The 25408-nt window shown below is 50.5% G+C and overlaps 2 protein-coding genes across 2 annotated transcripts in view; both read right to left on the minus strand.

Moving 5' to 3' along the window:
* Window positions 1-899: 899 nt before the first annotated feature.
* Window positions 900-1524, minus strand: LOC130474514 (ADP-ribosylation factor 6-like). The gene has a single exon (XM_056846168.1). It carries the CDS (start codon window positions 1493-1495, stop codon window positions 968-970), a length of 528 nt encoding a protein of 175 aa, XP_056702146.1. The 5' UTR covers window positions 1496-1524; the 3' UTR covers window positions 900-967.
* Window positions 1525-17223: 15699 nt separating this feature from the next.
* LOC130475255 (SPARC-related modular calcium-binding protein 1-like) overlaps window positions 17224-25408 on the minus strand; it is a 45581-nt gene continuing 37396 nt past the window's right edge. Inside the window, exons 7-11 of the mRNA XM_056847001.1 lie at window positions 23723-23800; window positions 21252-21459; window positions 19724-19806; window positions 18831-18930; window positions 17224-17474 (exon numbers count right to left, since the gene is read on the minus strand). Of these exons, the coding sequence (XP_056702979.1) occupies window positions 17234-17474; window positions 18831-18930; window positions 19724-19806; window positions 21252-21459; window positions 23723-23800 (710 nt within the window). The 3' untranslated portion in view covers window positions 17224-17233. The remainder of the gene's footprint in view (window positions 17475-18830; window positions 18931-19723; window positions 19807-21251; window positions 21460-23722; window positions 23801-25408) is intronic.

Raw genomic sequence — 25408 nt, forward strand, 5'->3', positions numbered from 1 at the left:
TGCACGTCCCTGCCTACTGCAAGGAGGCAACTCTGGCAGGTTGAACAGGTCAAGAGAGAAGAGGAGATTGTGGTAGCAAAAAAAGAAAATAATAATTGGAAGGTGATTCCAGCAAAAAGCGTTTATGGGACATGACCTACACAAGCAAAGCATTCCAGCCAGCGAACACCTCTTTCCACGCTTTAATGTCTTCTGTCTCCCCCTCCTTACCAATCATATAGCATGTAACAAGGGCAGAGAACTTTATTCAACAGGCCTCCTAAAAGCAGAGTGGATTGGATCCCGCTGATCCCTTCTGTGAGCGGCGGCTCTTTTCTCCAGCAATAGGGAGCCTTCACCCACAATGTAAGGGGATCCCCATGGGATCCAATGAGCAGAACCCATATGTAAGGACTCTAGCATCAAGAAAAAAATCTCACCCTTAAACGGTCCCCAATAGTCCTCCCCAAAACCCTGCTATTACGGAGGAGTCAATACATATTGCTTAGGGCTCACCCAGCTTTCTCTACCATACAGCTCATATTTCGGGCAAAGACCACTACTCAGCCACCATAGGCTGGGGAACCACAGGGAAGGAGAGGGTGGTCAGAGGAAAGCCAAGCTGGTACTCACAGGCAGTTTCCTGCTACCGGATGGGGGCTAAAAGTAACCCCCCTTTCCCATCTTCTCTCTTGTCCGTGGAAAGCCCAAAAGCTCCTTATGGTAGGCAACTGGAAGCAAAGATTTCTCCCCAGACAGCTCTGCAACTTCTGCAGAAGCAACTAGTCAAAAGTCATTTTGATGCGCCCTATTAAATTTCAAAACCTGCCCCCCCCCCACCAAAAAAAAAATGTTTGGAGAAGTGGGGTGAGGGGAAGAGACAGAAGAGTATATATATATATATATATATATATATATATACGTTCTAGGATTCATTGGTTAAAGAGATTTTGTGTGCACACATATGGTACATAATATAGCCCTAGAATTATGATTTGTAGTTGGAAGTAAGCCACATTAAGCCTTCGTAAAGTCCTTCTCCCGACGTAGCGCAAGACGGCTGGACATACCAATTTCTGTCCCTAATGCGAGTGAGGCCCAGCTTTTCCTGGATCTCGTGGGGCTTCATGGCGTCGGGGAGGTCCTGCTTGTTAGCAAAAACGAGGATGATGGCATCCCGCATTTCCCGGTCGTTGATGATACGGTGGAGCTCCTGCCGGCCCTCATCAATCCGGTCGCGGTCAGCGCAGTCCACTACAAAGATCAGCCCCTGGGTGCCGGTATAGTAGTGTCTCCAGAGGGGCCGGATCTTGTCCTGACCCCCTACGTCCCAGACGTTGAACTTGACATTCTTGTAGGTCACCGTCTCCACATTGAAGCCCACCGTGGGAATGGTGGTCACCGGCTGGCCCAACTTGAGCTTGTAGAGGATGGTCGTCTTGCCGGCCGCATCAAGGCCCAGCATTAGGATCCTCATCTCTTTGTTGCCGAAGATCTTGGACAGCATCTTCCCCATGGCTGCCGGCCAGCACCACAGTCCATACAAGGCTGATTTGGGGGAGGGTAAGCGGGGACAAGAAAGGAGAAATTACAATCTATTTGGCTGTCTTTCTTCACTCACGACCCCTCTGCTATCTACAATGGGGTCAGAGCATACTTTGATCGGCACAAGGAAGTGGGAACGTATTTGTAAAAAATAGTGGGATGGGCCTGATCACCATAGAGGGGGCATGTCAGCAGCCCCTCTGTGGTTACTGTAACATGTGCTCTGGCCTCCTCCTCCCTTTCTCTTGGCACCCTGCACCCCCTCCCCATTCCTGCCAGCCACCACCATCTCACTCCGGGCCCCGGGTCTCACGTCGCCCGTCCCCATCTCTCTGCCTTTGGGCACGCTGCTCCCCAAGGGACCCAACCGAGCCCACTGCCCTTTGCTTCCTGTTCCCAGCTGAAGACGGCCACAAGGGTCAGGGACCCACTGCACACAAATCACATGAACAAGCAACACACACTGCAGCAAACCCTGACCGCTCTCAGGTGACCAGACAAACAACTCTCATACACCAAAAGACTAATTTGCTTTTATTTTCCCTTTTAAACCTTCAGTGGGGCGTAAGCGATCAATGCCGGCTGTGTGAGGCTTCTGAGAGTTCACGGGGCTTTTCTTGGCAAGGCCTAGCGTTGCTCCACACACGGGCAGGCCATGTCCCCACTACAGGCAGCACAGCAAAGTCGGCCGCCCAAAGAGCTGCTTGCAAGCAAACGGAAACAGGAAGCGAGAACTACACAGTAGTCAGAGAGAGAATCTCAACCTGCACGGCTGTCATGGCCCTTCTGGTCGACACAGCTGAGTTTCCGCTTCAATTTCCAGTCCCAAGGCTAGTGGGATTTCACCACAGAGACGTCAAGGGACAGAGCAAGGCATGCACTGAGAATCGCAGCCAACGGTGGCTTTCCGTTTTACCCGAAAGTTCAGGCAGTCACTCGAATCGCCTTCTCTATCTATGGCGGTTAACAACAGCCTTCCCACCACACCCATCCCACGGATGCCTATTTCTATCCCCCCAGCTCTATGGTCCCGCCTTTCTTTAGGACAGCCTCCTCTTCCCTCTCTTCTTCAAACCCCTTCCTCAGTTTACACCTGCCAGGGCCCCAATTCTCCAGCACCACCTGCTCTGTGCCCACATCTGCTCCATACTTCTCAGGTTCCAACCCTCTATTTTGCTCTTTTCAAGGCGCTCAGGGTGGTATACATGGTTCCCTTTCCCTATTTTATCCTCCTCACAATAGCCTTGTGAAGTTGACTAGGCTGAGCATCCATGTGAGTGACCCAATGTCACCTGGCAACTTGGCAGCAGGGGAATCTGAATCCAGGCCTCTCAAACACTCACCTAACGCTCTAAGCTTACACCACACGATCTCAGCGCTTTCCCTGTCCCATCTAGTGCCTCAAAAAAACACACCATGGCATCCCCTCCCTGTTCTGTACCCCACCTGGCTGGCTGCTGGTGCCAACTTAACAGTGCCTCTTAAGACTGGGAGCTACAATAAATCTTAGATTTGCTAAGAAGGAGTTATCTTTTCACCGTTTCTGCTAGTTAAATCTTAAGGCAGGGGGTCCTCAACCTTTTTGAGCCTGCGGGCACCTTTGGAATTATGACACAGGATGGTGGGCACAGCCATAAAATGGCTGCCACAGGAGGAGGAGCCAGCCATACAACGGCTGCTGTAGCGGACCTTTAATCACACATCCGGTGAAGCAACATTTCAAAAAATCTGCAGCGCCAATCAGATCTCTAATGGCCAATCAGAAACTTTGCTGGGCAAAAGTCCCACCTGACCTCCGCCCTTGGTGAGCACCAGGAAAGGTGTTGGCAGGCACTGCAGTGCCCACGTCCCCCATGTTGGGGACCCTGGGATCAAACTTCTATCTAGTCCTATGAAGATTAGAAACTTTTCTTAGAAAAGAGAAGCAGCAAATCCCAGGATCGTCAGTTCAGCCCGTGGCATTCAAGTCTAAGCTGTTCTCATACCTCTGTGGCAGAGATGGGCAAATTATGGTCTGCCAGCCAGCGAGAGCTTTCTGTTCAGCTCCCAAGGCTACAGCTAACAGGCAGCGGATCCTTAAAAACCATTAAAAGGCTTGGGGTAATTTTAAGAGGTGCCGAGTGGAAGAGGGGCCCCCGTAGATCTCTCCGCGTTTTCAAGGGCCCCAAGTTGGATGGGGGAGTCCTACGATGGGTCTAACTGAAAAAAATAAAGGTCAGGGAGGACACAACAGAAACGGGCATTTTCCCCACCCACGCTGGGGCTTTAACGGCTCATTTAGAACTGCTTGGTCCATTCTTCTGGTTGGCCCTGATGTCTTTGCCCACCAGCAGGAGAGGAAAGGGAGTCGAAACTCAACGGCCCCAATGCCCTTCCAAGAGAAGACTGGTTTGGGCGCCCCACCCATGGCAGCAAGAGGAAGCCCCGATTCCGCCTCTTCCTTCCTCTCCACCCCCAACAGCTACGGCTCAGCCTCATTCGTTACCCGTTCCTTTGACACTTGATTTACTGCAGTCAGGGGTTGCCACGACCCAGTGGGGAAATTCCAGGAGATTCAGGGGTGGCTGTCGTTTGGGCAAGGGAGGGAGCTCGACAAGAATGTGATACCACAGAGTCTCTCTTCCAAAGCTGCCCTTTTCTCCAGGGGAAGTGATCTCTGTGGTCTGGAGATCAGTTGTAACTCTGGGGGAGCCCCAGGCCCCACCGGGAAGTCTGCAACCCGACTGCAGTCATAACGGATTCCTGCTTGTCCACCTGACCATCCAGCATTTCACGCCGTTTTACAGAAGGGGGAAAAAGCAGGGCTGAGAGACGGCCGATGCGAAGGCAAGAAAATCAGAGTCTTGTTTTATTCCCTGGCTGGGCTTGTAAACCGTTTAATTGAGAACGATGCTTATGGTAGGTTTCTCGGCCCCCTCAAGCAGATTCTCTGAAGAGGTGGCCCAGAAATTTCTTACATGAATCACCCTGCTGAAACAAACTCGAACCCAGATCTCTCCTCATAAGCTCCCCCTCACCCACCACAAAAAGTAGCATGACATGCGACAGAAAGTGATCGTGCCCAACGCACCTGTGTTCCCTAGGTAAGTGCAGGAGTTGTATGCAGGTGATCCCATTTTGGTACATGACCACCCTATGAGGGAGGGGAGGGCAATGAACCCACCCCCTGATGGCCCAGTGGGGATTTGAACTCAGGTCTCCCCAGCAGCTGTTACACACTGGAAGCCTCTTTGCGGCAATAGGAGGGCCTACCCAGGTCTGGACCCCCAGCTCTTTCGCCTCCGCTCCAGTATTCCCTTGTTTCACAAGCAGGGTGACCTCCGGTGCCAATTTCTCCGGCGCACGTGGGAGCCGCGGCGCTCATGAGTGCCAATCTCACCGGATCTTAACTCAGGAATCCGGTCAGGTTTGAAGGTCAAATTCAAGAGCCGCCATTCCTGGACACATTAACTCTCCAGAGAGCGCCATTCATTACAACCCAGGCAGGGCATTTCAAGTCCACGCGCTGGGCAGGAGCAGCTAGGAAAATTATGAATGGGGGGGGGGGGAAGTCTACCCGCTCATCACTATCTGCTCAGGAGTGCCCCCACTCCTTTTTTTGGGGGGGGTGCCCCACACTCTCCTGACCTTTCAAGCATGTGATATTTAGAAGTGGGAAGTACAAACTTTTTAAAAATTGGGGGGGGGGTTGCTTAGCCTGGCTGTAGAACAGGTGATAACCCCCACCCCCACCCCATGCACTGATCACAACTGAAGCCCCCCCATCCTGGAAGCTGCAAAAAAGAAATCTGACGGGAAGGTCGCATGTCACCATTTCAGACACTCAACCTGTTCCAGAGCTGGGGGGGGGGGGCGGGAAAAAAAACTTTTTCTACTGTTCCAAAATGGCACCCTTCAAGAAAGTTGCAGATTCTCCGAAAGAATCCAGAAGCCCCCCCCCCCCACTGGGAAGGAAACGGTCAAGATCGGAAGTCACCCACGCTGCAGCCCCCCCCCCCCGTACAGAACTGGGTCAAAGAGATCTAGTTTCAAAAGGAGGGCGGAGGCGGGGGGGGAGAGAAAGAAGCGCCCAACAAAAGCGGGACTTGCCCAGCGGCCCTGCCGCGGGGGGGGGGCGATGTAGTCCAAACAATCGCAAAAGAAAAAAACTTCATATTGGGGGGGGGGGTCTTTTTCTTCCTGCAGAGAAGCCGTTGCTCCCCCCCCCACTTGGCAGCCAAAGCAACGACTCACTCGCCTCCCCCCCCCGCCACGAATTGGTCTCCGGGGCCCGCCCAGTTTTGAATCCCAATTCAGTTGGATCCCAACGGCCGTTTGGGCCGAGGGAGGGGCCGCGGGGCCGGTGGCGCGGGGCGGGGGGGGGCAGGGTGAGATCCGGGGAACGGCCGTTGGGATCCACCGGCCCCGCGGCCCCTCCCTCGGCCCAAACGGCCGTTGGGATTCAAAAGCCGGCAGCGCTCGGCCCTCATTCGGCCGTTGGGATTCAAAAGCCCGCAGCGCTCGGCCCTCATTCGGCCCAAACGGCCGTCGGGATTCAAAAGCCCGCAGCGCTCGGCCCGTCACGTGAGAAAGGGGCCGCGGACACGCGTCGGGCGGGCCACGCTGCGGCCCCAGGAGGCCGCGGCGCCGGGCGTCCGGCCGCAGTTGCCGAGGAGGCGCGGCGGGCGGAGAAGCCCCGAGGGGCCACCCGTGCCAAGGCCCGGCCGCCGCCCCCCCCCGCCCGCCGCGCTCACCTGGCGCGAGGCTCGCGGGCCCAGCTCCCAGGCGCCGCTTCCAGTGGCTGCTCCGCCCGCCGGCTGCAAGGTCATCCGCCGCCGGCTGCCGGGGCGCCTCCGGGCGGACCAAGGCCGGCAAGCGCGCGTCCCGCCACTGGAGAGGCGAGCCGGGGGGAGGGGATGGGGAGGGAGGGAAGGGAAGGCGCGGCTCCCCCCCCCGCCCTGCCGGGGCCGCCGCCCTCCCGCCCGCATGCGCGCTCCCGGCCTCTTAAAGGGTCCGCGCCCCCGGGCGGGTCGGCGGCTTCTGCGGGTCGGCTTGGCCGCTTTCGGGGCCCCCTGCCTCGCCCTGTGTCCCAGGCAGCTCGGGGCGGGCCGCCCGCCTGCATGTCCCCCCGCACAACACCCTCGTGGGGTAGGCTAGGCTGAGGGAGGAGGAGGAAAGCGGACCCGAGTCCCTCCTCGAGATTCGTGGCCCCCCTAACGGTCTCTCTAGGCCTCAATAGTGAGGACTGGAGCCCGGGTCGGTGTCGTGCGGTTGCCAACTTTGGGTTGGGAAATTCCTGGCGGTTTGGGGGTGGAGCCTAAGTTTGGGGAGGGCAGGGGCCTCCGTGGGGCGTCATGTCACGCAGTCCACCCTCCCAGCCAGCGGTTTTCTCCAGGGGAACTAATCTTTTCCGATCAGTTGCGATTCCGGAGAATCTCCAGGCTCCACCGGGAGGTTGGCAACCCTCGTGTCGAAGGTGGCTGCCGCGGAGCAAGGGCTGCGCTCGACGCCGGCTCGGTTGCACCCTTGCTGCATTCTGTTGCGCGGCATCTTCCAGAAGAGGGGGGTTCTGTTGCAAACCGGGTCGAAGCCCCGTCTATAAAACCCCCGAAGCCGGCTGGAGACTTGCGCGGAGCTCTTCGTCGGCCTTGGCTGTCCGGAGCTCCGTCAGGGGTGGATTTTTGCATAGGTTGAAACCAGCGTGGCTTTCGCCCTGAGCACCCTGGGAATTGTAGTTTTGTGATGAGGCTAAAACTGCCTCGCGGGGTCTCTTAGCCCTTTCACTAAGGTTGCCAACTGGCCAGAGCAAACCACCCAACCCCCCCCCTGCGCCCCTTGTGCCGTTAAACAGGCACCCAAGAGAACATTTTCGTTTAATCTATTTTAATATAAATTATTTTAAAACAAGATACATTTTAAAACATGAAATTCCAACTGCTTGGTTTTCTGCCTATTGGTCTGCGGAGCAACGGGGTGGGGGTGTCACTCTTATTCAAGGTCCCCCGCAGCCTGATAATGCCGCCTACCTCCGCCTCAAATGGGCACGCAGATTGTCCAGCGTCTTCATTGTTTTAATGCTCTGATTAAAGTAGGCAGAAAACCAGATGAAGAAAGAGGTTAGCTCGGCTTCGCCCCCCACCCCACCCCCGCCTCGTCTCTCTCACTGAAAAATAACATTTTCCCCTTCCAAAAGTTAACTCTGTTGAACTCATGCCATTCCCCACCAGCAGGGGCCTCCTCTGCTCCAGGAGCCAGAGGGAAATCCCTATACCAAAAGTACTGTAGGACATACTGGGACTAGGGCTGACAAAAAAAAAAAAAAATTCGGTACAGTTCGGATTCGGCCGAATTTGACCCTTGTGGGTTCGGTACGTGCCGAAGTCCGAACTCCCCCGCTTCGGATCCCCGGTAATTCGGGGGGATCCGGAGTTCGGGGGAAAATTCGGCCCCAGCGCGCCTTCAGAGGGATTCCCTGAAGGCGCGCGGTGGCCCTTTAAACTGATCTGAGCCTCCCAGCTGGGAGGCGCAGATCAGTTTAAAGGGCAGCCCGCCCCCCTTCAGCGGGCTCCGCTGGAGAGGCTCGGCCGGGAGGCGCAGATGAGTTTAAAGGGCAGCCCGCCCCCCTTCAGCGGGCTCCCCTGAAGGGGACCGAATTGGCCGAATTTATTCGCGAACTCCCGAACTCGCTGAATTCGGCCCCCCCGGTTGCCCGCCAGTTTTGAGTTCGGATCCGTCCGAACAGAAAATCACCGAATCAGGGGAAATTCGGTTGATTTTCAGTTCGGACCGAACCGAATTGACAGCCCTAACTGGGACAGAGAGGCATTAGCAGAGGAAGCGGACCCCCCAGGTGCACAGTCAGAACAACCCTCCAGCAGAAATCGGGAGCAATAAATAAATAAAAGCCGCCCCCTCCCCTGTCTTAGCAGCCTGGCACCACAGAAATGTAGTGGGCAAAGCTTTCCCTGGCACGGGGCCAGCAAAAGCAAGTGGCAAGCCCCTAGCACTAGATTTGTCTCTCTCGCCCCCCTTTTTGGCAGGATTGCTCTGTCATTAGTTGCTGTGTTGCAGACAGAAGTTCACCAGATGCAGCTGCTGCCAGCACAGCAATGCAAAAGACCAGATTGAAACCCTATTCGCCCTTGGTAACAATGCTACCACTTTTCTCCCATCCCTGGCTTTTGTTGCTTAAAGAGGCGAAATAGCTAGACCTACATCTGACTATATGCGCAAACCCTAAAAACCCAACTTCTTTTTTGTTCCCCGCCCATCCCTCCTAGCACCAGTGTGAGCAATTTTGATGTCACAGAATGTTCACCAACAGTCACCACAGAAAGCTGGCCGGTCGCTGAAAAAAATATCTTACAGTTTTATTATTAAAACTGATGAGGTCTATTAGTGAATTAATTACAAGCTTGCCATCCTAATACACTAATTATATTAAAAAAACTATACTCTGTTAATTATGTTTACAGTTCCTGTAGTGAAATGCCCCCCCCCCCAAAAAAACCCTTTCTCTGTGCTTCTGTGCTTTTCATTTCCTTCAAGCTGGGACAACCGATTCTTCTTCCTTCTCTAACACAATTCTTCCTTCTAGCCACCCGAGGAGATGAGCAAAGGACACACTGGTGCCAGCCAGTCACTTGTGGTGGCATGATTCAGCCCAGCAACCGCATACTTCCTCCCTCCCCCCACTTGCAGGATTTCCAAGCCCACTGATAGATTATACCACCCACTTATCTCCTTCCTGGAGTTTCTAGCCTCCTAACTCCCCTTATATCTTTCAGTTCTGATCCCCTCCCCTGGCATAGTGCATGTTAATTCTTGCATGTTTATTTGCCAAAACAGGAAGAACACATAACGTTCATACAGCAGTCTCATGTGTTCAAAGTGTCCTTTCAGCAACCTTGTAAGGTAGGCCCAATATAACTATTCCGAAATTGTACAAGTGTGGCTGAGGCAGACAGTGCATTCCTAAGGGGAGTTACTCCAGTCTAAGCCCAATGAAATGAATGGGCTTAGACTGGAGTAACTCTCCTTAGGAAAGCACTGTAAGAGAGAAAAGGTCACCTGGTGAGTTTAGGACAGATTAGAACCATTACACTGTATCTATGTACAGCGTTTCAGCCTAACCTACTTCTCAGGGTTGTTCAGTCGGGGGTCCCCGCTGTCTTCCTTTCCATCTGCCTCCCTTCCCCCCCCCCACCCATAGAGGCACTCTGGATGCACCCCAGAGCCCTCATACATTCTTCCGAAAGCTGCATCTTATACTGGAATGTTCCACTTAAAGAACCACCTCTCTGGTGGACTTGTGAAAAAAGCCAAAAATATTGGAAGACGATTCATCGTGAACTCCAAGCTATGCTAAGAATTAATTTTGAGTTAGAACCAAAATATATGTTGTTAAACATGACTCCACCTTAAATTGATAACTCACGGAAAGAACTTTTATCAATATGCAGTTTCTGCTGCCAGAATAATTTTTCCTAGAAATTGGAAACTTTCAACAATACCAAAAATATCAGAGTGGAAGAGTGGCCAAGCTTACAAATCAAGTAAATATGAAATCCCCTGATCTATTCCAAGAAAGATGGAATATTACTGATTTTATTGTTTATTTTAAAATATTAGGGCTAATAGTAATACACAGTAATATAGATGGTAAGCCATATATTAAATTATATAATGTTTACCGTATTTGCAATTTTATATAGATAGGCATGTGTTATTGGGTTATGATGTCTATTCTATTTCAAGTTGAACTATAATTAAGTTTGTGTAGTAAGAAATGAAGAAGTTAAGAAAAGCAAGCAAGCAAGAAAGACAGGATAAGAAATGTTGAAAACATTGGATATTATTTTTAGTAGCTAGTTTTCAATGTATTAGTGAGTCTACTGTAGCATAATCTGGGTCCCAAGGAAGAAAGGAAAAAAGAGTGTATTGTATGTAATTATTTATTTTTTTCTGATTTCCCCTCCCCTTTGTGTCAGGCCTCAGCAAGTCGATGTGTTCCTGGCAATAACTTTCCTCCAGACGATGCAGCGAGTTAAAAATTTATTTCAGAAGAACAGCGATTACAGCAGGTCAAAGACAATGGGGTTGATTGGACATTGGAAACAAAGACACAATACTGAAGCAAACTACCGGTAAAGACTTGAGCAAAAGTATTCAAAATTAAATGCGTGCGTTAAGTGGCTGATCTTCCCGGGCTCCCAGTATTGTTCTGCGGGACCCGGTATCAGATCAGCCATTACCGGGGCGGGTCTCCATTGAGCTGCAGATCTTGGGCAGGAGACCAAGTGCGAACGGGGAGGGGCAGAGTGCAAACGGACTCCATTTTGTCCGTGGGGGAAACTCATCTTGTTTCTACCCAGGGCCGGCGGAGAGCCTATCTGACATCTTGCCTCCCCAAAGACCCCCTCCCCGGGTTCCCAGGTTTGTCGGGACAACTCTGGTGAAATTCAGCGACCAGGAAGGGGGCTTTTACATGTACCGCGGAAACCCATTCGTCATGGCTAGAGTTTAGGTGTTTCCAGTGGACAAGGTACTCCAGCTGGCCCCTTCGCAGTCTGGAATCCAGGACTTTAGAAATTTCAAAGTGTTGTTGTCCCTGAACCATAATAGGGGTTGCAGCCGAGGGCTCAGGATGCCAATCTGGGGCAGGGAGAAAGGGTTTTAAAAGGCTTACGTGGAATACCGGGTGTACCCCCTGCAAAGTCTTAGGAAGGTCTAGTTCAGCAGTGACCTCATTAATGACCTGGGATATTGGAAACGGACCCACATATTTTTGGCACAATTTCTTACACGGGCGCAACGACCTTAAGTTCTTTGTGGCGAGGTAGACCTTCTCTCCGACTTCAGGTCCCATTGGGGCGCCCGGTGTTTGTCTGCCTCCGCCTTGTATCTTTCCTTAGCTTGGTCTAATTGCTTCACTAACCAGGGCCAAGTATTCCAAATGGTATTAGCCCATGCAGAGACTTCCAGGGGGTCCCCCCCAGTGGGAGAGGAACAGCTCCCAAAGGATCGAACTCCACCCCATAAACTGCTTTGAACGGACTCAAGCCAGTTGCGTACAGAGTTGTTGTAGGCATACTCTGCCAACGGTAGCAGGTCAACCCAATTGTCCTGGTGGTCGTTAGAAAAGCAACGCAAGTAGCATTCGATCACGGCGTTAACCCTTTCGGTCTGCCCATCCGTCTGCGGGTGACAGGCACCCCAACCAGCCCCAGAAATGCCTTCCAAAACTTAGAAATGAAGACCGAGCCCCTGTCGCTCACGATCTTCTGTGGAAATCCGTGTAGATGGAAGACCTGCTGCACGAACAGACGGGCCAATTTGTAGGCGGAGGTCATTCCTTCGCAAGGTATGAGGTGAACCTGTTTTGAAAATAGGTCAGTGATCACCCACAGTACAGACTTCCCCTGGCTAGGAGGGAGGCTAGTGATAAAATCCATGCCGATTACTCGCCATGGTGCCTCCGGAGTTTCTAGGGGTCTTAACAATCTGGGTTTTTTTTCCCATCAGGCGTTTATTAGTGGCGCACGCAGGGCAGGACCTAATAAACCCATCGATGTCCTGGCGCATCCCTGGCCACCAGAAGCGGCGTCGCACTAGGTGCAGGGTTTTAACAAAACCAAAATGCCCCCCTGCCTTGGAGCTGTGGCTCCATTCCAGTACCTCTTGGCTCAGTTTCCGGGGAACATATGTTTTTCCCTCCGGGGTGCCGTTCTCCCCCTCCCCTTAATTTTTTATTTTTTTAAAAAATGAACCATCTCTCTGTTATGGACTAATTTTTTTTCATTGGAACTGTTCTGGAAAAACAAATGATCAGACAGTCAAACATGAAAAGCATCAAGGATTAAGCACCTATCTGAAAGTTAAACCCATCCTCAAAACTCCATGTACCATTGGCTAGTTTGGGTTATCTAATGGCAAGGCCCCAGCACTCTGCACATGCTCAGAGGCACTCTGAAATGACTTTGCATGTCTCAGAGCATCACAAACAGGTTCCATGGGTGAACCTGAAGCCATCAAGGAAAGTAAACGTCTCGCTTAAAAAGAGAGCTGCTACCCTTGTATATCCATAATTTATTGATTTTAAAATACAGACTACAAATCATTTTATAATCAAACTTATTTTTACGCAGAGTGATTAGTACCACTTTAAAAAAACGAACCCTCTAACAAGAAAGTCCCCTTACATTCATATTTTCCCCCTTAAAAATTACACAGTAAAAATAAAGCAAAGATTAGAATATTATTTTTTAAAAAGGATCTGTAAAGTTAGCCGACTGTTTTAGGCCTTTCTGGTCTACATATTTTTAAAGCGAAAAAAGAGGAAAAATTGAAGGTCGACCGGCAGCTGCCCAAATAGCCACCCCCCCTACCCTTTGACATCGATGGCTGAGTTCCACCCAGCATCAGCTATCATGGCAGAAAGCCCAGTAGGTCTCTTTAAAGTGCAAAGAGTCTGCAATCAGAGGTGGGAATGCAGTGCTCAGAGAGAGAGAGAGAGAGAGTGCCCCCTGGGGCTCCGGAGGAGGGGGAGCGCCATTCTTTGTTCTGTATGGTAAGGAAAGTCTAAAGAAAAAAAGAAAGAAAAAGAAAAATTAGGTCCGGCTTCTAAATATCCACTCACCTTTGGTGAATAAAAATTGCATGTAGGTGACCAGAGAGAGAAATGTTACTAACAGCTGTTGTTTTGCCTTTTTGGCTGCAAACAGCTGTGGTAGATCCCGCCATATAGTCTTCTAACCTAAGCGAACATCTTCCGACTTATAGAGGTCTTCTTCCAGAAGAAGAGCCTCTTAAATTGGAGGAAGGCTGCCTAGATTGAAGAAGAAGAGTTGGTTTTTATATGCCGACTTTCTCTACCATTTAAGGAAGAATCAAAACAGCTTACAATCTCCTTCCCCTCCCCACAAGACACCCTGTGAGGTAGGTGGGGCTGAGAGAGCTCTAACAGAGCTGTGACTAGCCCAAGGTCACCCAGTTGGCTTCATGCATAGGAGTGGGGAAACCAACCTGGTTCTCCAGATTAGAGTCCGTCGTTCCTAACCACCGATCTTAACCACTACAACATGCTGGAGAAAGGCTTCAAGCTTGAGCCAAAAGGAAAAAGTGGAGTATTTTAATAAATAAATAAACTTAAGTCAATGGAGTGGTAAGATTGAGGTGGGATCCACCCCACTGGCAGCGGCCCACTGCCTAGTGCAGGAGTCCCTAACATGGTGCCCATGGACACCATGGCACCCCTTGGCACCTTTCTTGGCACCTGCCAAGTATTTGTAGAAAGGAGGGGAGGTGGGGCTTTCCCCCAGCAAGCCACTGATTGGCCATTTCAGTTTTGATTGGCTGTGTGGATTTTTAAAAGCATTGCTTTGGCAGCAGCTGACACTGCAACAGGAGGATCTTCACTGTGTGACTGAAGGTGAACTGCGGCTGGCTCCACCTGCTGTGGCAGCCATCTTGTGGCTGTGCCCACCACACTGTGCCAGAATCCCAAAGGTGCCCACAGGCTCGAAAAAGGCTGGGGACCCTGGCCAAGGTCCTCCCACACCTTCACAGTCCCCTAGTGCTTGGCGGGGGAGGGGGGTTGCGAGCACCCCCAAGGGTTTCCTGCCCCTCCTACGGCCTCTGCTCCCGAGGTTGTGTGGTTTCACTGTCATTCCGGGGCTGGCCACCGTGCACGTGTCGACTGCACTGTTAAAGTTATTTGAACGCATGAATCGTTTTAGGTTTTTAAAAGTGTCAGTCATTTGTCAATCATCTCTGTGGCTTTGCACTCATTAGTCAGATTAATGGGGAGGCTGGAGAAGATCTCTTTCTCACAGTAGAAAAGAGTCCAGTAGCACCTGAAAGACTAACAAAATATCTGGCAGGGTGTGAGCTTTCGTGAGCCACAGCTCACTTCTTCAGATAGCTCATACCCTGGCAGAAATTTTGTTAGTCTTTCAGGTGCTTCTGGACTCTTGCTACAGACAGACTAACACGGCTACCCATCGTGATCTTTCTTACAGTGCAGTGGATCGGTATGGCCGGTACTTCGTTAGTTACCGAGGTTTTATCTTTTGGAAAAGTAAGCTGACCATTTGAGGAATTAGCGGGCAACCCTGCAACCCTCTCACTCCCTCACCCCCACCCGTGGTTTCATTTCCCCACCCTGGGAAGGTGCGTAACCCTCCCTCCATGGGAATGGAAGTTTTCTTATTTCATTAGTCACCAGTCATTTCTGCTATTGTGCAAACAATTAAATTGGGGGTGTGGGGAGAAGAGAGAAAAGCCAAAACAGAATTAAATCAAATAGAAAATTAAAAACCCATCTTGAAAGATTACATTATGTAAAACAAACAAAATAGCCTTTACTTAGGGGTGTGGGGAGGTGGTTTTGAGTTTCCTCTCATGTAATTCCCAAAACAGAAATCAATTTTTGGGAAAGAAAAGAGGGTTTCAGGTTACCTCCACCTAGGTTAATTTCCCCATTAAGGCAGACGTTGATTCAGCCTCTTTGTAGGCAACTATGTTCCACGTAGGTAATCCACCATTAATCCACTCAAATTAACGTACAGAAACCCCCTTTGTCTGGGATGGAAATTGGCCCAGAGAGATGTGGGTGCTGGATTTAGTTAGGAGCTGAATGAAGTGGGTGGGGGGGGGAAGGGGAGGAGAGAATGATGCACAGGACATTTTGTTCCAGGTATCTGTCAGGCACATGGGAGGGGCCGTTCCCAGCAGCCAAAGGCAGGGGAGCAGAGGGTCTGCTGCTGCCCCACAGATGGGAAGCCAGAGCAGGGGCGGTGGGGATTGTACAGGCCAGAGATTCAATCTGGAGGCCTGGCCGAAGCCAGCAGGGAAAGGGATCAGTCCAGTCTCTGCATACAGCACAAATGAGGTGGTGACAAGGACCACGCTGCTTCAGATTGAAAATGGGGGGGGGGTCATAGTTTGGAAGCTCTGCTGTATTCAGAACTGCCCGCAAACAGAAAACCAGCCTGGCAAGGGATGGGCAGGGCTAGAATCTTTCTGCTTAATGAGCTAGTTTTCTACTTGAAGGATTTAAAAAACAACAACACAATGTCACATTCAATAGTGGTATCCTCCCCCTATGGCAGGGGGTCCCCAACCTTTTTGAGCCTGCAGGCACCTTTAGAATTCTGACACAGGGTAATGGGTGCAACCACCAAATGGCTGCCTGAGGAGGCAGAGACAACCACAACATAGAAGAAGAAGAAGAAGAAGAGTTGGTTTTTATACCCCGCTTTTCTCTACTGAAAAGAGTCTCAAAGCGGCTTACAATCACCTTCCCTTCCCCTCCCCACAACAGTCACCTTGTGAGGTAGGTTGGGCTAAGAGAGTTTGGAGGGATCTGTGACTGGCCCAAGGTCTCTCAGTAGGCTTCATGTGGATGATCTGGTTCTCCAGATTAGTCTGCCGCTCATGTGGAGGAGCGGGGAATCAAATTCAGTTCTCGATTAGAGTCCGCCACTACACCACGCTGGCTCAGGTAGCGAGGTTATGTGTGTGTGTAAAGTCCCATCAAGTCGCAGCCGACTTATGGTGACCCCTTTTTGGGGGGTTTTATGACAAGAGACTAACACGAGGTTATACACAACTCTAATAATAATCCTTCGACATTTCAGGCAGAAGCTCTGCCTGATAGGATGCCCTTTTATAGAAGCATATTGTTTAAAAATATTCTCTTGCTTACACTTAGCTTACCTTCAGTAGTGCCGGGCTGTGGTAGCAGCTGTTGTCATTGCAATGTTTTTTAAAAATCTGCACAGCCAATCAGATTTCCAATGTCCAATCAAGAGCCCTGCTGAGCAAAAACCTCACCTGGCCCTGCCTACTTTCTAAAAACACTTGGTGAGCACCAGGAAAGGTGCTGGCATGCACTGTGGGCACGTTGGGGACCCCTGCCCTATGGGATTAGATTATGAGCATCCGTTCTGCTGCTTGCTAAAGCATAGGTTCATATTTTCTACTAGCTTGCTAAAGCTTGGCTTGTTCCTGGCAGCAGCCCAACGGAAAACTCCCATTAAGTGCAAATGGCCAATCTACTCCTGGAGTGAAGCTTATGCAAAAGGATTAAGTAGGATCTTAAATGAGGATTGGTCCTTAGTGTTTAAGGACACAAATCATAAATGTCAACTTCACTTCTTCCAGATACCCTTTAACAGAACTTTCTCCTTGCCAGACTATTTCTGCTGGTTAGAAATCCATAAATTTAGACATGCTTTCTAATTGGCAAGGGGTAACGCCTTAGACTCAGTTGAAATGCAAGGGAGATTACAATAAAATTATTGCAGAAGAAAGCGAATGCCCATTTTGTCCCAATCAAGTAGATTTCCTAGCCCACATTGTTTTAGCATGTCCACAAAATAATACTGCACGAAATAAATATAGAACTCCCTGGATAAAACAGCTGACACTTTCTGATAAGCGGATACTGCGTTATCTGCTGTCAAGTAGATCGGTCAATTGAGTGAGAGATGTGGCAACTTTTCATGGCATCAAGGAAAAATTAAATTTCATCCCCCCCTTTTTTAAAGTGTGAAATGGTAGATGAATAGACAAGGGCTGTTAAATATAGGGAAAGGAAGGACTGAAAAGGATTTTCAAAAACATTATTCTTGGGTATATTTTGCGCCCGATACCCTCTGTGGGCATCAATCAGCCTGCCTATTGCAGGGGGCGAAAGACCCGCCCGGTGTGAAGACCCACCCTGACGTTAACTGAGCCCTAAGCAGCCTCTGAGCTCGTTCAGGGAGATGAGCCGGTCGTCGTCCAGGTCGCAGTAGTCGAGGAACTTGCGGGCGCAGCGCTTGGGTCGGGTGTGCTTCTTCATGTAGAGCTTGAGGGGGCGGAGCTCACGCTCGCTGATGCTGTTGCTGAAGTCCTTGTCCAGGCGTACAAACTGCCAGCGGGCCACCCGCTCCTCCAGGCTGCGCCCTGTCAAGCGGTCCGGAAACCTGTGAGTGGGAAGCAGCTGTTAAAGCGTGGTTCATAACACGGATGCTGCTTGCCACGGGTCAAGACGTGGTTTCTTCACACTCCTGCTTCTAAGTAGCGGGCAAAAATTACAGGCCTGCCGAGGGTCCAAATGACAAATTCACTTGTGGAACTCACTGCCACAAGATGTAGTGAGGGACAGTGGCTTACACCTGCAGCAGAATGCAGCAGAGGGCTGAGGTGGGCAAATTGACTTTTCCATGGTGGGTGAGGGGAACTGCATTTTAAAAAAAAGTTCCCCTGGATTATTAATTCCCTGTAAGCGGAAAACCAGAACAGCAAAAAGCTAGAATAGAACCTTTCTCCTGGATGTGCTATTTTTTTTTAATTACAAGGGAGATGGGGAAAGCATTTAAACATGTAATCCCCACTCCCTCACAGTCTGAAATGGTACATCCCATTCTATTATGTCATTCTGTTGTATGTGTAGAGGGATGGGGGACTGATGGATTTAGCAAGGGATCATTTATGGAGGAGAGGTCTATCAGTGACTATTAACCACAATGGGTAAATAGAACCTCAATTTTCAGAGGCAGTGGATCTCTGAATACTAGTTGCAAAGGGGGAATTAACTATAGACTTAACACCTTTGTGCCCCTCCCTGCCAACCTCTTAGGGATTACCTGGTTTGCCACTGTGTGATATAAGGTGCTGGACCAGATGTACCACTGGTCTGATCCAGCAGAGCTCTACTTACGTTCTTACACGGTGTAGCAGATCAAAAGTGGGTCTAAGATCAGGGAGACACGGGTTCCAAACACCATTCAAGCATGAAGCTCACTGGGTAACCCTGGGCCAGTCACTGTCTCTCAGCCTAGCCTATCCCTCAGGGTTGTTGTGAACTTGTGAGGGTAAAACATGGGGAAGGAGAGCCACGTGTGCCACCTTGAGATCCTTGGAGGTTGCATGGGATAATAATACAGGTTTCTTGGTGAAAGAATCTCACAGACTAGTGATGTTTTGTAATGTTTGTTTTCCACGTATACAGGTTGAGCAGGTGAGAAACAAGCAGATGTGCATTGCCGTACTCAAAACAACTGGATCCTGCTTGCGAGCTTACTCCAAACATTGTCTACAGCCCCGTGCAAAACTGCTTCTAGTGCCACCTCAGGCAGGTGAGAGGACATTTGTAGATGTCCCTTTACACACCAGCAGGATATAGGTTGTACTAATCATGCTGGGATGGGGAGGGGAGGACGGAGACACACGTCGCAATGGGTGGCATTTGGGCCCCAGACAGTCCTCTATGCCTAAGATCTTCTGGCTCAAAAGTGGAGGCCCTGAGAGAGAAGGTTCCAGTCGGGCGGTATACGTGCCTTCGGTATGGGGCGGGCATCATTCTTGACTGCAGCATATCTGAAGCTAAGGCTTTGATCAGGTTGGAGATGAATTCAGCCTTCTTGGTGCCCGGACAACCTGGGCCGAAGAGAAGAAACAAGAGGATTCTTGGAGATCTTGTAAAACCCAACGGTCCTGAGTCCGAAGCACCCATCATAGACATGTGTTCAGAAAACCAACTCCCCCCACCCCTCCATGCCTTACAGGAATGTGGGGGTGTTTGGATAGGCAAAGCCACTCCTTAAAAGAAGGATGGATCTTCCTCCTTTCCTCTCTCTGTGCAACACACTGCTCTGAACTGGGGCCATGGGAATCTGAGATTTACATTTAAGGGACATGGAGAGAACAACCATGATTGCTGGCGAACTCAACCCACAGATTCTATCTTGCCCTGCTGGCATGGCAACTTAGGGTTGCCAGCTGTGGATTGTGAAATACCTGGAGGTTTTGGGGGTGGAGCCTGGAGAGGGAGGGAGTTTGGGAAGGGGCGGGAACTTAGCAAGGTATAATGCCATAGAGGCCACCCTTACCAAGTATCCATTTTCTCCAAGGGAACTGATCTCTGTAGTCGGGAGGTCAGTTGTAAAAGTGGGAGATCTCCAGGCCCCACCTGGAGGTTGGCAACCCTAGCCACCACCACCCCTGCATGCTCTATCTCTTTATTTACAAAGGCCTGCAACATTTTGTCTGGGGGGCTGATTTTAAGAGATATGTTCCCTGGATTAGAGCTTGCCATGGCTGACATGGTGGGACCGATTTTTGTTTAATTTTTTTAAAAACCCATCTACCACACACCATCTTGGAGGATGAACGGATAGCAAGGAGATTGATTTCAGTGTCGAACTAAGAGGAATTAAGCCCCAGAACCTACCTGGCAGTGTCCGATCACGGAAGAGGGAGCCCATTTCTATGGTTTTGGCTGCTGTATCAACTCCACAGTCTGGAGGGAAATTCCTGTTCAGTGGAAGAAAAGAGATTTCCTTGAAGGCCGGACAAAACAGAGCCCATCTCAGGAGGGGGTAGAAATCCGCAGGGATGTTTTTCAGAATGTGCATGGGGGGGGGGGAGGGCAAGTATTTCTCAGGGAAGGAGAAACTGAGATGCGGGTGCTCCAATGGTTTACCAGGGACAGTCCCTGTTTTTGGTACCAGTTAGGTACGCTTCTTCTTTCTGCTGTTTGGAGAAGCTTCAGGAAAATTCTTTTTAAGTGCAGTTTGAGACCTGCTGCTGTTCCTCAAAGTTCTGCTCGCTTCCCCAAGACCCTCTAGAAGGGAGATCTCAGAGAAGGGAGCTGATGCTTCATGTGACGTTTTGTGTGCAGGAACACTAAGGTGCTTTGGAAGTATTTCTTCACACAACGCATAGTTAAATTGTGGCACTCCCTGCCCCAGGATATGGTGATGGCTGCCAGCTTGGAAGGCTTTAAGAGGGGAGTGGACATGTTCATGGAGGAGAGGGGTATTCATGGCTACTAGTAATGGATACTAGTCATGATGCATACCTGTTCTCTCCAGGATCAGAGGAGCATGCCCATTATATTAGGTGCTGCAGTTGTCTTGTTTGTGGGCTTCCTAGGGGCACCTGGTTGGCCACTATGTGAATAGACTGCTGGACTTGATGGGCCTTGGTCTGATCCAGCAGGGCTTTTCTTATGTTTTCTTATGTTCTTAACACACGGCCTGCCATTTCCCACACGTTCACAAGAGCAGATTTTAATCTGTTTGATAAACACTTGCAGGACAACTCTGCATTTCCAGTACATCTTTTACTAAAAGAGGCAAATGCTTTCTGGCTTTTAGAAGACTGGCTGTTGAAGACTGAACACACACACGGGTGGTGGTGGTGGTGGTGGAGGAGGAGGAGCCTAATCCTATTCTGAGGTGCCAACCTCCAGGTGGGGCCTGGAGATCTCCCAGAATTACAATTGAACTCCAGATGACAGAGATGAGTTCCTCTGGAGGAAATAGCTGCTTTGGAGGGTGAACTCTATGGGATTATACTCCACAGAAATCCTTCCGCTCCCCAAACACCACCACCCAAAATCTCCAGGAGTTTTCTAATCTGGAGTTGCCATCTCTACCTACCACTCCACTGAATAAAGTTTTTTTTAATTAAAATATTTATTCCCCATCTTTCCTTTTGGATCAAGTTTGAAGCCTTCCTCCAATATAAGGAGACTTCCTCCAAACTTAAGAGGCTTCTGTTGGCAGTCTCTGGGGAGGATGGCTGAATCCACCCCAGCATTCAGAAGGCAAAAGAGAACCCTCGGCAATGGTGGTTGTGGTGCTGGACGGGACGTGTGGCCAACAATCCTCAGAGTGACAACTGGCCGGCAGCAAGCATGTCTGCAGGGCCTGGCTCTTGTGAGGCCAGCCCTAGGCAGAGACCAGAATACTGACCGTGTGGAAGTGCCCGGGACGGGTCGGCCGGTGTCCACCCGCACGCACCAGCAGTACCCCGTGGCCTGGTGGCACTGCACCATCTTGTACGTGCCGTCGCCCTCGCATTCGGGGATGAAGGTGCCCTCCTGTTGGTGCTGATGGGCCTCTTCAATGGCTTCGCGCCGTTCCTGCTCACACGACGGTGGGTATTCTGCAAGGAGTGTAGCTGCCAGCCAGTCAGACCAAACAAGGCCAAACCACAACACACACCCCCACACACACACACACCTGGTTATAGCCCTGTCGAATTTTGCTTTATCTGGCCCCAAAGTATTCGATAGCGAGGCATCCTCTCTGGGGCCTGTGTTTGTAGCAAAAAAAGCTTCCTTAGGGTGGACTGAGGATTAGATGATGCCTCCTCTGGTTAGCATCAATGGCCCTTGATGGCTGGTGCCTCCTAGCTATGGAACGCATCTTGGGCTGGGGGCTGGGTGTAGCCAGAAGGGAGATGGCCGTTGGAGAAGAAAGACCCCTGCGAGGCTCCCTGGATATTCTGTGTCTGCTTGTGAGGGGAACTGCCACAGCTTTACAGAACAACCCTGGCTGAATGCCACTTCCCCCATTACAAAACACCGCCATCAAGATTCTCTCTTAAACTGACCATTCTTTCTGTTGCTCAGAGAACTGGAAAGTATGACTAACTGTAATCGCATAAGTAAGGCACCCAGACCTGGATGGCCCAGGCTCGCATAATCTCATCAGTTCTCGGAAGCTAAGCAGGGTTGGCCCTGGTTAGTATTGTTGTGATTGAGTAACCACATTCAGACACCCAAGCTACACGCATAGCCAAAGAAGCCGCTTGTCAGAGGCCCCCAATCCCCCCTCTCTTTAGCATCAAGCAAGCAGGCATACACATCATTCCAAAGGCTGGAATGTTTCCTCTCACATAAGGAGGAACAGCCTCCCTCCCACCTATTCCTCCCTTTCTGATACTTTCTCTTTGCTAGGGAACAATAGAGTACTATTCATTCACTGTAGCAATGCTCACACACACGCTGTAGACGCAAATGACGTTGCATCGACAAGCTAACATCGAATGTTATTGGAATGTGAAATGTCTATATAACCTCTTGCATTGTCCCTCCCCCTGTGTGACCGGACTGCAGAGCTCATCGTCTGCCTTCTGGATCACCCGGTTCTGATGTATTGGCCAATAAAGAAAGCCGTGACAGCTCACACCAGCCTCCTTGTCCTCATCATTGGACTCTATGTTAATGGAGTCACATCATCACATCATTTGGAGCCAAAAAGTCCATAGTTTTTACACAGAGGTAGGCAATTGCAAACTACCTCTGTTCATCTCTTGCCTTGACCTGGATGGCCCTGGTTAGCCTGATCTCATCAGATCTCAGAAGCTAAGCAGAGTCAGCCCTAGTTGGTACTTAGATAGGAGGCTGCCAAGGAAGTCCAGGGTCAGTATGCAGATGCAAACAATGGCAAACTACCTCTGAATGTCTCTTGCCTTAAAAACCCTATGGGGTTGCCATAAGATGGCTGTGTTGTCATAGGGGATTGTCATAGGTTGTTGTCTGGGTTGTCATAGGGGATCAGAATAAATGCATACATGCCAAAAGTCAGTCTCTGCAGAAGAGACTGTACACTTTGTATGGAGCAGGGCCCAGGCATGGGGAAAGGGGGAGGAAATGGGAACACGTTTTACTGGGGCCCCAGAGAGAGCCAGCCTGAGCCACAAGTCCGTTTGCCATGATATGGTCTCATTGATGTCATTAAAAATAATAGATATCTTTCTGTCCTAACTCATGGGACCGTATGTATGAAATAGGGTCCTGTGTGGGCAAAGGCCAGTGTTACAGGTTTGCACCAAGTCTAGAGGAATGTTGCTTGGGTCCTAGCAGGGAGATAGAGAGCTTCAGGGCTCAGAGGGAATCTCTTTCTCATTACAGAGAAGAAGATGGGCCTTTGCTACACAGAACCTCAAAGCCCCAGAAGCAAGGCCCAGAGAGGCGGGAAGCATCGCTCCCTGGAGACCAGGGAACTGTCCCCTGGGAGCCGGCCAGGGAGGGTGCTAACCTAAGCAGTCTCTCCAAGGCTCTTGAAAAGTTGTCAGGCTGGAGGGCTGCCAGAGCACAAGAAGGAGGGTGCAGAAGGGGGCTGGCGTGTTGTAAGAGACAGAGTGCTGGGTGAGAAACAAGGAAACCTGAGTTCAAATCCACACACTTAGAAGTTCACGTGGGAGGGCCAGTCATTCTGCCTCAGCATAGGCTACCTCACCAGGCTCCAAGGAGGAAATTGGAGGGAGGGGAAGCCACACATGCTGCCCCATGGCTCCTTAGAAGAAGGATGGGATTTTTTAAAAGAAGAAGAAGAGAGAATACAGTTAGCATATGTTGCTGGGCCACAGCCAGTCCCGAGGTTGCTGCTCCTCGAGCGAGGCCTGCGGGGGACAGAGAGGGGTCTGCAGTGCTCACCTTGGATCTGCTTTGCCGTGCGGTTGGGCTTGAAATCTGGGATGATGATGGGGATTAGGAAAGGCAGGGAGGTCCCCTCTGGATGGAGTGAAAAGACAGACAGGCACACAGAGATACAGACAATCTACAATGGAGAACAAATGCGAGGTTCTGGGGCTGCCCCTCGTCACCCAGCTGAAAGATGCCGCCGCTACCTCTACGTCAGCACCTTGCACTAAGGCAACCGCAGCCATCCACAAACTGGAAAGCATCCCTTCCCAAGCTGCGCACGACCCCCTTGGGGCCCACTAGAGGGCAATCCTTCTCCAGAGACATGGATCCAGCCTCTTGCTGCAAGCGGGAGAGCATCCCCAAAAATCCAGGGCTGAGCTCCAGAATCTCCTTCCACTGACAGGGAAATGGGAATAAAGAAGAGTATCCACGAGCATGAGCAGAACACCTGCCTCTCAACACTAAATAAGCACAACCATTTGCTGTGCTTCTTATGGGCCCAAAGGTGACGCTCCCAGGCAGGAAGCCCCCTCTTTTTTAGGAGTCGGTTTCTTACCAGGCTACCCAATTACTCTGCAAAGCCCGTCATGGCAGCTGCCTCTCTTCCCTGTCAGCCAAGCTAAGCATGCCAAGATACTTCCAAGAAATGCAAGATTGCAGTCCAGGCTGACCACTCCAAGAACAAGAAAGGGAAAATGCCACCCGTTTCATAATGAACATGAAGTTTGGGGAGGGCCTGTGGCTCAGTGCAAGAGCATCTGCTTGGCATGCAGAAGGTCCCAGGTTCAATCCCCAGCATCTCCAGTTAAAGGCAAGTAGGTGATGTTTAAGTCCTCTGCCTGAGACCCTGGAGAGCCGCTGCCGGTCTGAGTAGACAATACTGACTTTGATGGACCACACACACACACACACACACATACACACACACACACACACACACACACACACATTCTGTATTTGCATTAGTTATTCCCTGTTAATAAAAAGCCCTGTGAGTAATAGACCTTCCTGTCTCATAGGGCTGTCCTTGATGAATTGGTACCATTAACAGATTCTAATTTTAAAATAGGCTTTCCTCCTGATTAATTAGGCAACACTTTTGGGGGGAAATTTTTCCAATACCTATACAAGCTGCAGATCTTTATAAACTAAGCTCCTGTATCTGGCTTCTCCAGGGACTCGGGCAGAGAAAGATTTTTCCTGATGCCTGCTACTTGAGATCTTTTAATTGCAGGTTGTCTGGGACCTTCGGCGTGCAGGTCGGCCCCTGAGCCACAACTGCTGCCCCTGAAAACTGCACTATGCAGACCCCCGATCACTGGTCTCTCTAGCTCAGTGTGGTCTGCCCTGACTTGCAGTGGCTCTCCAGGGACTCAGGTAGGGAAGACCCTACCCCAGCACCTGAGTTTCTTGGACGCTGGGGGACTGAGCCCGGGACCTTTTGCTTGCAAAACAGGTACTCTGTCACTCTGAACATGGCGGCTTGTTCCCACCTGGCCCCACCGTAACAAAGGTCTGGATCACCAGAGAAAAAAAGGTTTGCACTTATGTAGCACTTTGAGCATTGAAAAATGTTCTCACATATCGTCTTGATGCAGTCGCTACAACACCCCTGCAAAGTAGGCCAGCACTACTGAGTGGCTTAACAGAAGGAAGCCTAAGCTTGGAGCTTGAACCAAGGCAACTTCTGGATCA

This window comes from Euleptes europaea, chromosome 3 (assembly GCF_029931775.1).
Source record: "Euleptes europaea isolate rEulEur1 chromosome 3, rEulEur1.hap1, whole genome shotgun sequence".
Lineage (NCBI taxonomy): Eukaryota > Metazoa > Chordata > Lepidosauria > Squamata > Sphaerodactylidae > Euleptes > Euleptes europaea.